This window comes from Filicampus tigris, chromosome 20 (genome assembly GCF_054856515.1).
Source record: "Filicampus tigris isolate MCC_2025a chromosome 20, RoL_Ftig_1.0, whole genome shotgun sequence".
Classification (NCBI taxonomy): Eukaryota; Metazoa; Chordata; class Actinopteri; order Syngnathiformes; family Syngnathidae; genus Filicampus; species Filicampus tigris.
Genome location: NC_141236.1, coordinates 10,025,941 through 10,038,471, shown reverse-complemented (window position 1 = coordinate 10,038,471; position 12,531 = coordinate 10,025,941). Strand labels below are relative to the sequence as shown.

At 42.8% G+C, this 12,531-nt stretch overlaps 2 protein-coding genes and 1 non-coding gene across 4 annotated transcripts; 2 read left to right on the top strand and 1 right to left on the bottom strand.

Moving 5' to 3' along the window:
• Positions 1-606: 606 nt before the first annotated feature.
• Positions 607-680, top strand: trnai-aau (transfer RNA isoleucine (anticodon AAU)). The gene has a single exon. It is a non-coding gene; the product is annotated as a tRNA-Ile (tRNA).
• Positions 681-989: 309 nt separating this feature from the next.
• tram2 (translocation associated membrane protein 2) lies at positions 990-5,773 on the top strand. The gene is made up of 11 exons (XM_086019697.1): positions 990-1,218; positions 2,167-2,230; positions 2,375-2,484; positions 3,096-3,212; positions 3,286-3,344; positions 3,790-3,874; positions 3,989-4,059; positions 4,161-4,265; positions 4,355-4,498; positions 4,636-4,793; positions 5,030-5,773. The coding sequence occupies exons 1-11, from the start codon at positions 1,099-1,101 to the stop codon at positions 5,104-5,106; spliced, it is 1,110 nt and encodes a 369-aa protein (XP_085875823.1). The 5' UTR covers positions 990-1,098; the 3' UTR covers positions 5,107-5,773.
• On the bottom strand, positions 5,690-12,500 carry efhc1 (EF-hand domain (C-terminal) containing 1). 2 transcript variants are annotated; one of them, XM_086019690.1, is made up of 10 exons: positions 11,287-12,500; positions 11,027-11,098; positions 10,273-10,551; positions 9,713-10,000; positions 9,494-9,643; positions 8,347-8,539; positions 7,916-8,142; positions 6,753-7,128; positions 6,506-6,652; positions 5,690-6,423 (listed from the first exon to the last, which is right to left on the bottom strand). In XM_086019690.1, the coding sequence occupies exons 1-10, from the start codon at positions 11,350-11,352 to the stop codon at positions 6,410-6,412; spliced, it is 1,812 nt and encodes a 603-aa protein (XP_085875816.1). In that variant the 5' UTR covers positions 11,353-12,500; the 3' UTR covers positions 5,690-6,409. The 2 variants fall into 2 exon arrangements, with proteins under 2 accessions (XP_085875816.1, XP_085875817.1); XM_086019691.1 differs by lacking the exon at positions 11,027-11,098 and having other exon boundaries at positions 11,287-11,934.
• Positions 12,501-12,531: the final 31 nt, after the last annotated feature.

Sequence of the window (12,531 nt, the reverse complement as noted above, 5' to 3'; positions counted from 1 at the left end):
CACATTTTCCTTATGCGTGAGGTTAATCTATTACATAGTTTGCTGGATTGATTTTATATAGGACATCTAATGCATTTAGTGTGGCGATAAAACATGGGAGAAAATTACATTTGGTGACATTTGGTTAAAATTAGATTCGAGGGTCTATTTTTTCCACGAATATATTTGAACACTATACATTTATCATTATTAAGATGTCCAGCATTTTAAAATAGAAAATGCACACAGTGCAAATAATGTGCAAATATGTTTTGCAAACAAATGTATTTAATACAATGGTTCTTCTTTGAAAGCTAGCAAAGTGTAGAGTGTGAAACAGATGGGAAACTCGACGTCATTTTGTTTTTGTAGCAAAGAGAACGTTAAAACCTGTGAGGAAAAAGCGTCTTCACTCATGCAAACTGTGGCAAACATTGCCACCTATAGGAGGGAACGCGAAATTGCGGTTTTTATGGTGGAACAAAAAGCTGGAGCCAACTTCAGCGTCGAGTCCGCTTCAAATGTTACATGCTTTTGAAGCCAAATCATAGCATATATATATATATATATATATATATATATGAGCATAACTGCTACATTTACACAGAGTTCACGTAGTCGCTTCATGGCCGGTTAGCTCAGTTGGTTAGAGCGTGGTGCTAATAACGCCAAGGTCGCGGGTTCGATCCCCGTACGGGCCACTACGTTTTTATCTTTCTCTGAAAAATTCCAATTAGAAATTATAAAGCTAACAATAAATTGAATGTCAATTGTGTGGTTGGTTATGGTTTTAGTTAGAATTTCTCAAACTTGACATTATACATTTATTATTAAAATCATCTGTTATAACAGATTATATAATGCTTTTTTTTGGTGGTGGAGGGGGGGGGGCTGAATAATATTTGTGCTCGCCGTTTTTTCCGCCTCACATTAAACTAGATGTGATGCTTAAACCTGATTTCACCTGATGTAAATGGCCTCAAGTGAGGTATTTCTGTCACTCGCCCTTTATGAAGACGCGCATGCGCACTCCACTGGGAAAGTTTCACTGAACTTCGCAGTCAGGAGAAGGGGGAGAAAAGATTTTTGAGAATTGTAGAATAGTTGCAGGGAACTGCCATGGCGTTTCGCCGAAGAAACAAAAGTTACCCGTTCTTCAGTCAGGAGTTTCTCATCCAGAACCACGCCGACATCGTCTTCAGCTTGGTGATTTTTATTTTGATTGGACTGATGTTCGAGGTGAGATGGACTTCAAGTTTCTGTCGTCTGCCACTGCCACTTTCTGGTGGCATGTAAATACTGGCGAAACTCGATGTGGACGTGTATTTTCCGAAGGGAAATACTTCTCACACCGCTGCAGGACTTTCTGCAAACTTGGCGACTACTTGTTACAAGTTTTTTGTGACTTGCAGTTCTTCGCAGTCGACAAAACAATAGCAACGAAAATGGGAGGAAATGACTGCTGGGCAGCCGTTATCGCCCATGTTGACAAGTTTATTCGCCTAAGCAACACAATTTTCACTAATAGCTTCAAGTTTCTGCGTGTCTGCAACATTTTTGATAATAGTAATCACGTCACTTTACCCCAAAAAAGGAAGTCGGACCACGAAGGAAACAACGCGGCGTTCGCCTTCAAATTAAAAGCGAAGCGCTCGTTCATGCCTTGGAAACGTGCACACGTCGCGAATTGGCGCTTTTTTTGTGGAAGAGACTGGAAAGAAGCGGAAGTGTTTTATTGCTACGGGCTTGACTATATTTGGTGCTCACTGCCACGTCTCAAATTCAACCCCCCCGATGTTCTACCACGGACAAGGTCTTCATTTGTAAACAAAATGACCCGTCGCAAAGTACACGTACCACATACAGACACGCGTATTTGGATCCAAATTTACTTAGGAAAGAAGAAATATTAAAACGAGTACTTACAGTTGATCTACGGAGTGGGGGTTTCCCTCCTTGTTGTCGTTGTAAAAATTGACGTGTCACATGAAAAGACCCTTTGGGTCACCTGTATTATAGGTGTCTGAACTATTGCCCGCATTGTGACCCATTCACATTTACCGGATTTTAGAGTCATTAGGTTTATTGGACTGAAATAGATTGTAAACCCTTTTCTGTGCCAACTTCGCTAATGTGGTGATGTTGCGTGTCTCCATTCATTAAAGACCATTTGAATCTCGCTTTCAGGCAACAGCAAAGACAGCCATATTGTTTATCCAGCCCCAGTACAATGTCACCACACTGACCCCAGGTATGGCATCCTTGCATATGACAGAATTGCGAAACAAACAATGTGGTGTTTTGGTGAGATTTTTACCAATGATAAGTATTGCATGGCTCAATAAAGGTGTTTTGAACCCACTTGATGTGCTGTGTTTACCTCTGTGTCCTTTAGATGGAGAAGTGACGTTGTATCATTATGGATGGAAGGACTGCGCCACCATCCTCTTCTACTTCTTTATAACCATCATCCTCCACGCAGTGGTGCAGGAGTATCTACTCGACGTGAGTACGACGACACTGGGGCTCTGCGCATTATAGATGGTCAAGTGTCACTTTAAAGTAAGCGTTGGTCAACAACAACAAAAAGTTATTGCGTCATAAACATGCACCAAAATAACTACCCTGGCCATGTTGATATATTCCAAAATGCATTTGTTTTCTTGCTTTCTGACTGATTGGTTGAAAATGACTGCCGACAATACACTAAACAGGAACTTTTTATGATTTAACCGTGCAGTAAATGCATTCCAGATGGCATTCGAACACAATAGGGTTTCTTGCGATAGAAATTTCTACATTGAAGCTATGTTCAAAGCCTGTACGACCTGTTTAAACTGGACTGTTACTTCGGGTTTTTTTTAGACTAGTAATTTGGATAAAGCAAAACAAAAGATGGCTGACAGTACACCATTCCCTCTTGTGCAGCTGTTTTGAAAGCAGGCCAATGATAATTGTAATCTTAGCACAGTGACCACAATCCAGAGCATATCCGAACTGCAGCTTCTTCAAATAGCATCTTTTTTTTTCATGCTCCATTTATTTATTCATTTTTTAAAGACGCATACTTGTTGAGTCAGCATTTATAACTCGTCGCGTGTCGCTTTCGCTGCCAGAAAATCAACAGGCGCCTCCATCTCTCCAAGAGCAAGAACACCAAGTTCAACGAGTCAGGTCAACTGTGTGTGTTTCATTTGGTGTCCAGTGTGTGGAGCTTCTACATCCTCGTTACTGTGAGTGGCGCATCCTTCATGCGTCTCTATTTCCTTTGGAAGGAATTCTAAAGGGTTGTCTCTGATACCACAGGAAGGATATCTGTTGCATCCCAGCAGACTTTGGGAAAACTATCCACATGCACACCTCAGGTATGATGGACGCGCATCTTCTATGGGTGTAATGTTTAAAAAAAAAAAAAAAAAAAGTGATGATGTAATACGACAGGGCTGTGCAAGTCTTTTCAGGGGCAGGGGGAAAGGCTCCATCATGACTCAAACGGAAAATCTGAAACAAAATTGCACAGTGCCATACTTGTGTGTCTGTCAGTTTATTATTTAGCAAGCCACTTCCTGTTTACATAATATGATGGGCGTGTACCATTAAAAAAAAAAAAAATAATAATAATAATTCTGACGCAAAGGTAGAGGGGTGAAAGTGAATTACGGGGTGGTTTACATTCCACTGTGACCGGTAAATGCGTTTATTGTGAAGAGAATCAGTGACGTGGATGTTTCTCACTCCAATTAGTGTAAAAAAGAATGCTTAAAATCTCCTCTCTGGCTATCTCTTCATTCTTATCTGTTTGTGATTCAGGTTCCAGGTGAAGTTTTTCTACCTCACTCAGCTGGCTTACTGGCTCCATGCTTTGCCTGAACTCTACTTCCAGAAAGTGCGCAAGGTCAGTCAGGAGGAAATGGGTTTGTTTGCGTGCGGGATACCACAAGGGTTACAAAATTGCAGGAATTTTCAAAGTTGCACATATAAACGCAAGTGTGTGTTGGTCATTTACCAGGAGGAGATCTCTCGTCAGCTGCAGTACATCGGCTTGTATCTGCTGCACATCTTGGCAGCGTATGTGCTCAAGTAAGCAGCCCGTTGACCTGCAAATTCAAAAAGTGTTAACAAAACTGTAAGCCACTTTACAAAAAATACAAATAAAAACAACTGTTTGTGGACCTGTTTAGCTTGAACCGCGTGGGCCTGGTGCTGCTCTTCCTCCAGTATGTGTCCGAGCTGGGCTTCCACATCGCCAGACTCTTCTACTTCACAGATGAGAACCACCAGAAAATGCAAGTTGACCCGATCTCATGACTTTGGTTCCAAGTGAAGCATTGCCCTAAAACGAGCACAAACTGTACCGTTATGTCCTCTCGTTTAGGTTTGACATGTGGGCGGCCGGCTTTGTAATTACTCGCATGTCGACGCTCACGCTCATGTTTCTCGCCGTCGGGTTCGGTTTGGCCCGTTGCGAGAACCAGGTGCTGGACTGGGAGACTGGCAATTTTAACACTGTCCTCATAAGGTGAGGGATCCTCTCAATGAATTCACGAGATGTTCCCTGGTTTTGGTTGGGAGTGGAGCGGTGAACATGGAAGGTTAAGTTTTCCAAGAGCGCTACTAATCTTGGTTTTTTTTTTTGCGGCGGGGGGGGCTTTTCAGGATGACTGTTCTTCTGCTGGTATGTCTCACACAATCTTGGCTCCTCTGGAAGTTTATCCGCTTCCAGCTGAGGCGCTGGAGGGAGTTCCGGCATGAGCAAGCCGTCCGCAAGAAGGCCGCCAGCAAGCAAGCTCTTCGGCCAATGAAGCGGGACTCTCGTGAGTACACAAGAGAGAGACTTGCGGCGGAGTTTGGGATCATTCACTCGGCCATACTCGCTAATTGCTAGATGGGATTTTTTTCTTTATGGAATATAGTCTATGCTCACTGAAAAACAATTTTTCATTTGACTATGCCTAGGCGCAATGCATCATGGGCTATGTTAGCTTTTCAAGTAACTATTTTTGAATGCTAACTGGCTTTTGTTCTTCTCGTTGTCTTATTCTCCGTTTAGTTGGGCATTATGAGAACGGAGTCCTAAAAGCAGAGAACGGAACCTCTCCTCGGATCAAAAAACTCAAATCCCCTTAAGGAAACCAATCGGACTGGGCTGAGCAGTGGCCTGGTCCAAGTTGAGATTCCCGAACACAAAAGCGCGAGCTGCTGGTGTATCCTGGTCGAGTTCCTTCCCGACGCGCTCCGGAGACTGACTACAAATTTAGGCTTGAATGCTGGAAAATGAAATCCAAGGAAATTCCTTGAGCCCAAGAGACATTTACTCTCTTCATCGCATCTTTTTTTTTTTTTAGTACAGCCACATGACCTGCTTTCTCTTAATAAGGAGCACCATGGAGTGCAAAATGCCAGAAGTGTACAAACACAGTATGTAGCACATTTTACTGTGTAGCAAGTTTTGATTGTATTCATGTAATCCTCGTTACCAAGTACTGTATTGCTCGTCTGATTGCCGTTGAGCCAGCTTTGCTTCTTTTCCAGTCCGGTCCATTGGGAGTAGCAAAAATGTTACTGATAACAATGATACAAGCTTACTGTAAGCCAGCCTTAATGTTAGCTCAGACTGTACCTGTCTAAGGTAAGATAAGGGGAGGGACTTTGATCAACTAGAAAAGTCTCCAGATTTCCCTCTCAAGTAAATCACGCGTCGTAATGTATTTTACCGCATGCCATTCCATGAAATGTCCTTGTGTTCAATGATGAATAATGCAATTTTCTGAGAAACAAAAATGCTAAGACTCATCTTCATTTTCTGTCACTGTAAATTGTTGCACCACACTGTTTGACTTTTTGGAAAATGCGGCCAAAGATTTTATGGCTGGCAATCACTGCAGACCACAAAGCCATTTTTGATACATTTTTATGCTACATGCCAAAAATAGCGGCGATCTCTATACAAACAGGTCATGTACAAGACTTGTGACGTTTAATCCCTGGCAGCATTATCAAGTTATTTTGGTTCATCAAAACCTGACCGTAATTTTTGTGAGGCCCTTACAAAAATGGCAAAAGACCTTAAAACTTAGGCACTAAGCAAACGTTTTACCTCTTCCAGGCCTGTCACGGCGAATGGTGGTGAATGTCACGGATGCTCTGAAGAACACTGAAAACCATTCAGAAAAAAGCCGAGAATAATGTCATAACTTACGACAAGTGAGACTATTATAAGGGGCGGAAAGTCATAATGTTCAGAGAAAAGTATTTTAAATGCGACAATCTTACACCAAAGTGTAAGACAACCTATTTGAGTCTCTGGTTCTCAGTGTGGCCCTGATACTCCTTCATAAATAATGTTTAAAAAAAAATCAGTGTATTATTTTGTAAAGAAGCACCCCACAGGCTCTCGAGTCCTGGTCCTAAGCACAAAGGTGATGAGACATCACGAGGGGGGCTCTGCAAAACATACACGTAGATCAAGTCGATATCAAATTTTCAAGGGATTTCGATTCTTTTTTTTTTAACCACTAAAATGTACCATTTTGTTCTGCTGTCTGATTGGTTTCGGAGCCCAGCTTCTTGCGTATGGTTTCAAGCGTCTCCAAGGGAACCAGGCCGGGGTTGTTCTCCATGTAGTTGAGGACGTAAAGGTCGGCGTCTATCAGGATGAAGCGGTGGCCAAAAGCTACAAGAGTACAAAATGAAAAACATGAGTGGGTTTCGTTGCTCCGGGATCCCCGAGTGGAATTCTTTGGGTTTTCTGAAACAACAAAACAAAGGCTCACCATCCAGAATGGCTCCGATGGACAAATCTGACGGCGAGTAGAAGTCGGGATTGTTCACCGAAGTGTCTGGCTTGGGAATGCGTGTCCTTTTCAGGAACATTCCGCCCCTGAAACCCGAGTTCATTTTGGGATTCTCGAAAATACTGATGGTGTCGTTGGACAGGTAGTAGCATATGATGAAAAGCCGATCTGCGTCTCTGCGTTTCTGGGACTCCGATGCGTCCTTGGGCGTCACCAGTCGGGCACTGTAGCGCAAGACTTTGTGCTCGTTCTCTAGCATCTTCACCACGTTCTTTCTGGGTGGTACGGGCATTAGAGATAAACAACTCTGGAGAGAATCTTCCAGCGATCCGAAGCCGTTGTAGGGAGGAATCTCCTGGAAATGGGGCAGGGGGAAAAAAACGAATCAGGAGAAATGTACAACACTGAGCGACAAAACCTGGGAAACACATCAATCCCCTGCCGGTTGCAATTTGTGAATTCACATTCCTTCACATATCCTCACCTATTCGCTGGTTTGGAGCGGCATGTGCCGATTACCAGTTTGACAGTTTACAGTAGTTTTAAAAAGTCAAGGTTTAAATGACAGTTAATGCTGTACCGTATCTGTCATCAGTAATGTGCTCTTTCATTTTTGGGGGGGATGGGATGCAAGATGATTGAGCAGCCTCTTTGAAAAAAAAAAAAAAAAAGCCTCCAACTAACCCAGGAATTTTACTTTTTTTAATTATTGGTGAGCAGGGAGGGGAGGGGTGAGCAGTTATGCACGGAGGAGGAAAAGTAGACAGTTACATACACGTCTGATCTGATTAGATTATTTATTATTTTTATGTATTCATTTATTTAAACTTAACATGAGATGACATTTCCCAATGTACCAAATATTCTACATTTTGTTTAAAAATGAAATAGTGTGTTCAACGGGGGGAAAAAAATATGTTTTTTATTCATGCAAATACCCAGCCGTCCCAAAAATAAAAAAACATTTTCGGGCTGCAATTTTAATACCATCTAATTTTAGCTCTCAGTTATCATACCGTCAGAATTTAACACAGCCTAGTTTCAAGGAATTTGTCGAGACAAGCTTTGTATGTCAGGGAGTTGAGCATTATGATATGATGTCACTTCCTTGCAAATAGTCGCGGATTGACAGTAAATCTCACCTTTTTCATGCCCTCAAACTTGCCCATCTTCCTGGGCACTTCTATGCTTTTGATGTTCATCTCAGGGTGGTTTGCGTGGTAGTAGTCTTTGGTGAACTCATCGCAGTCATACAGAAGGAAACGGCGTCCCAGGATTGTGACCATTTCGCCCACCTGGAAGTCTTTCGGGGAGAAGAACTCTTCCACTTCCTCAACCGAATCCTCCATAACACAGCTAGGGAACTGCTCTGGAAAAACACAAAAGACTCAAAGCTAAGATGAAGCTAGCACAAGAACAATGCTTCAGTTTGATACTGCATTTCGACCCACTTTTCAGTAGGCTACTTTTTACATTTTTTTGGGATTATTATTAGGGTACCGCTCCAGAATGCTTGGAGCTAAACTGAACTGCACCACCTGGTGGACACGTGAATTTAGCAAGCTGGTCTTACCGTGACCCGGCTTCATTTTCTTCGGTATCCTCAGCCGCTGCATCAGCACCGGGAAAGGAAAGCGGCCGCTGTTGGGCTTGTGGTCCTCCTTGATCTCCACCGTGTCGTTCACCAGGAAATAGTGGATAGTAACGGGCAAGACTTCGCCCAGCTCGGACTCTGAATCGTCCCACAGGGCGAAGAAACGCAGCACCTGACCAGGGAAATGGTTACTTGCTTACATTGAACTCCAATTTATCACGGGGGACACGTACTAGACCCATGCACAATAAGCTGCGACATAGAGACCATAGAAAAAACAATAATCTCCCACACATTTAAAATGGTGTACATCCCCGTAAAAGAGCGGACCTGGTGGGGTGGCATGTGATGTCGGTAAGTCTGTGAGTGTAAGCTGTGACCAAAAGCAGCAGAGTATAGGCCTAATATATAGAATTATTATTTTTTGTGTCAGCTTTACAGTTTACTGGGGTTGACAAAAAGCTTAAAGGGGAAGTCAATGCAAACATATTTTTTTCAAGAATATGTTCTATGCAAGCCCACTAGTTGAAACATGGCATTCTGATGAATATTGCGAATAAGTGTTAATCCACTCGTTTTTAGCCATCTTTGGGGGCGGCCATTTTGTCACGTCTGTCGATTGAAAATGACATCACACCTGTTCAGGGCTCAGGCAAGGGCCAATCACAGCTGACCTGTTTTCTGAAGGCGAGCCGTGATTGGTCGTTACCTGAGCATTTGTGATGTCATTTTCAGTCGACAGAAGTGACAAAATGGCCACCCCCAGAGATGGCTAAAAACATGTGCATTTTGCTGCTTGACTTATATTCCACAAACGTGATATTAATCAGAATGCTGTGTTTCAACCAGTGGGCCTGCTGGGAACAAATTCTTGGAAAAACAATTGTTTGGGTTGACTTCCGCTTTAAAGCAAGCACACTCAGCCTATTATTTGATATAACGTGTGTTTTTAATACATTCCAATGTTTTTAAAGCATCTTGAAAGGATACAAGTATGTATAAAAAAAAAAAAATCAATAGTGTCTATACTACATTTCCACCTATCACGGATGGGTCTGGAACGTATCCCCACTGTATGCCAATCACGACAATGTGTGACAAGTTAACACTGATTTTTAGTCTTTACCTTGCGATCCATGTGCAGAAACTGGTACCTGCTGTCAAATTCCGAGCGTGTCGTGAAGGTCGGCGGGGGTTTGTACCGCCCCTGCAGGTAAACATCCACTGGCATTTCCTCAGAGGAATTCAGAATAATGCCCTGACGCTCCATAAAGTCCTGGAAATTGAGCAGACGGGAGGTCACGCGTGCATGTTTCACACATAATACGATACGAGCGTACAGTACCTTGGTAAAAGCATCACACTGCGCTATGTGGTACTTCACACCGTACACGTCCAGGTCAATGCCGAGGTTGAGGTCTTTCCAGTGGTAAAACTTCCCAGGTTCCCTCTTGGGCAGACATTGGCGTTTGATCCGCTGACCCTGCATGATCCCGGAATTGGGCACCCAGGGCTCGGAGATGCTCATGCTGTCGTCTTCAAGGTAGTAGTAAATAACCACGTGACGGACGCAGCTCTTCTCGTGGCGACTGTTGACGATCTCTTCCTCAAAGTACGCTTTGAAGCAAAGCACCTGCAAGTAAAGACAAGCGAAGAATGAAGTGGTCACACCGCACAACCGCAGCTATGTAAAACTGTTTATTCAATATCTTACTAGATACTAGCAACCACGTCACTAGTAGCACACAGATGTCAATTAGAGCTGTTTTGCCTCACTGGTAACAGTTGTCCTAGTAGTGTTTTTTTTTTTAAACAGAAAATAAAATATACCATTGAGAGAAAAAACAAAAACAAAACAAAAACACCTCTTTTACCAGCAACAAACATAAATACTATCGACCATACCTTCTTGTCAAGAGTGACGTAAGCTGGGATGAAGGGCTGAGGGTCCGGGTGGGTGGGCGCAGGAGCTGAGTGGTAGGACAAATTAACCAAGTCTTTAATGTACTTGGTGTCAAAGGAGCCGTAAGTGAAGTCCGGCATGTCGCCGGCCATGCCGGTCAGCTCTTCTTGCATCATCTGCTCCGTTAATAGAGGCTCCAGTCCGATGCCCAACCTGGGCGGACGGGCCAATGCCAGGCCCCTTGAATAGGACAAAGTCTGCGGGCGATGAAAGGCTGTTTTCTGGGGAGGTAAAAACAAACATTCATTAGACATGTTAAAATGAACCAGAATGCACATTTAGCGTGAAGTTCGGTCCTCTACTTTTTGTCAATCTTAAGGTTGTGGATGAATAAGGTCTCTCGCCATGGGAGATGCAAAAAAAAAAAATCAGCTACCGGTACATGAACCACTACGCTACCAACACCACTGGCCCGAGGATGCAGTCCTCAGTTTAACTCTGTGGCTAAAATTACTGCAATTCTCCACCCTTTGGGATGGCTGTAATGGTCTGCTAGAATTGCTGCCCTTCTCACACCAGCAATGTGAACCACTACATTGCCAGCGGCCCTCAGAAGAAGAAAAAAAAGGTTTTATGATAGGTGAGCTCAGTTGATATTGCACATTCATTCACTTTCAAAAGCATTATTTGCCGTTTGTGTTTGGATTGCATGCATTTATCCCATGCAAGTAGTATGACTTGCACAGTTGCACTTACCTTGTTCACGCATGTTAAATATTTAACACAGCGTGAAATCGTAGTGCAAAACTGCCATGCAACAATAATGTTCTGTAGGGGGAAATAATATATAAGACTATGCAATTAAGCAAATATTTTCCAATTTAACAACCTTCCAAATGAATGGCATGCTGTTCGACTGGAGCAGCAGTACAAGTATACACAGAGTGATGTTTTAAACCCGATCACACATTGGTTTGAAATGTTACAAAAGCAGTGATTCGAAAAGTTGTGCTTACCGTTACATCCTGGAAAGAGAAGCCCGGCAAGAACGGCAAGCCGTTATTGTCCAACTTGCGTGACATTGTTGCTTCGAGTGGACGAGCGATACAGTAGTCAGGTTTACATTTAATGACACGATTTTGTTGTTAGTCTTGTGCAGTTTGTAGAAACGATAACGACATAAAACGACGTAATGTCGCTTTTATTTTGGTTGGTATCCGGGATGTGACTTCTGTGAATATAGGAACGGCTTTGATTGCTGGCACAAATTGTCAATTCAAATTTTTCAACCCATCCTAGCCCTGCGTCCAGAAACAAAGATGATGTCACTGTCAGACCTGGAAGAGAAACTGAGCTTCGGGGCGACGCCTCAGACGTTTTAAGGCGTTTATTTCAAACATGCTAATGCTACTACAGAAAGTTGACGTTAGCCACACAGGCAAGCTAACCGTCACGGTTTGCGTGACGTCACGAAACGACGCGATCGAATACGAATAAAAAACAGCATTCATTACACATTGTTATAATAAGTGTCAGTATTTTGAAATATGAGCCATGTTCGGGCTCGCACCACAGCCGTATCCTGTTTCCATGGAAACGGCAACAACAACAACAAAATACAAAAGAAAAACAAAGCTATACACATACATGAATACAATATTAATAAAACACACATTGACACGTGAAATGAAGAAAGTGCTTTTATTTGAAGGAGTTTGTGTCATCTTTTGAAGGGTGTGGGGCCAAGGTTGACCACCAAGGGGCGAACAAGGCTCAAGTGAGATCATTGCTTTGCAGAGGCCATCAGGACTATTCCCACAAGTGAGTTCTTCTGTCTTTAAATTGTTCAACACTTTATTATTCATGGTGGGTCAAACGTAGATATACACTTAAAAAAACGTATACGTATACATTTGTTTTTCTTCTGGCATCTTTTCCTTCTTAACCATCCTTCCCTTCCCCTCAAACTTGCTTTTTCCCTTCCGTCTCTTTTCCTTCCTCCTTTTCTTCCCTTTGTCACACCTGTCCTTGGCTCTGGCCTACTTTTCCGCCGTCTGTCCTTCATTCCCGACACAACTTTATCCAGGCATCCTTACATTGCTTAAATTTCCTTTTCGTTTTTCTTCACCCGAGCCACTTTTTCTTCTTTTCCCTCTGATGTCATTCCTTCTTCCCAACTTCCTTTGATCACTTTTCCTTCCTTCCTGCAGATTCAGTTTTTGTATTCCTTTTTTTCTTCCTTCTTTTTACTTACCCCCATG

What these genes read in the sequence shown, in the direction of transcription:
- efhc1 (XM_086019690.1), bottom strand. Translation starts at nt 11,352, where the DNA reads ATGTCACGCAAGTTGGACAATAACGGCTTGCCGTTCTTGCCGGGCTTC. An exon ending in ACGTCACTCTTGACAAGAAG is followed by an intron (nt 10,001 to 10,272) that starts GTATGGTCGATA and finishes CTTTACTTGCAG; the next exon opens with GTGCTTTGCTTCAAAGCGTA. An exon ending in AGTGTGATGCTTTTACCAAG is followed by an intron (nt 9,644 to 9,712) that starts GTACTGTACGCT and finishes CTCAATTTCCAG; the next exon opens with GACTTTATGGAGCGTCAGGG.
- tram2 (XM_086019697.1), top strand. Translation starts at nt 1,099, where the DNA reads ATGGCGTTTCGCCGAAGAAACAAAAGTTACCCGTTCTTCAGTCAGGAG. An exon ending in GCTTCTACATCCTCGTTACT is followed by an intron (nt 3,213 to 3,285) that starts GTGAGTGGCGCA and finishes CTGATACCACAG; the next exon opens with GAAGGATATCTGTTGCATCC. An exon ending in TATCCACATGCACACCTCAG is followed by an intron (nt 3,345 to 3,789) that starts GTATGATGGACG and finishes TTTGTGATTCAG; the next exon opens with GTTCCAGGTGAAGTTTTTCT.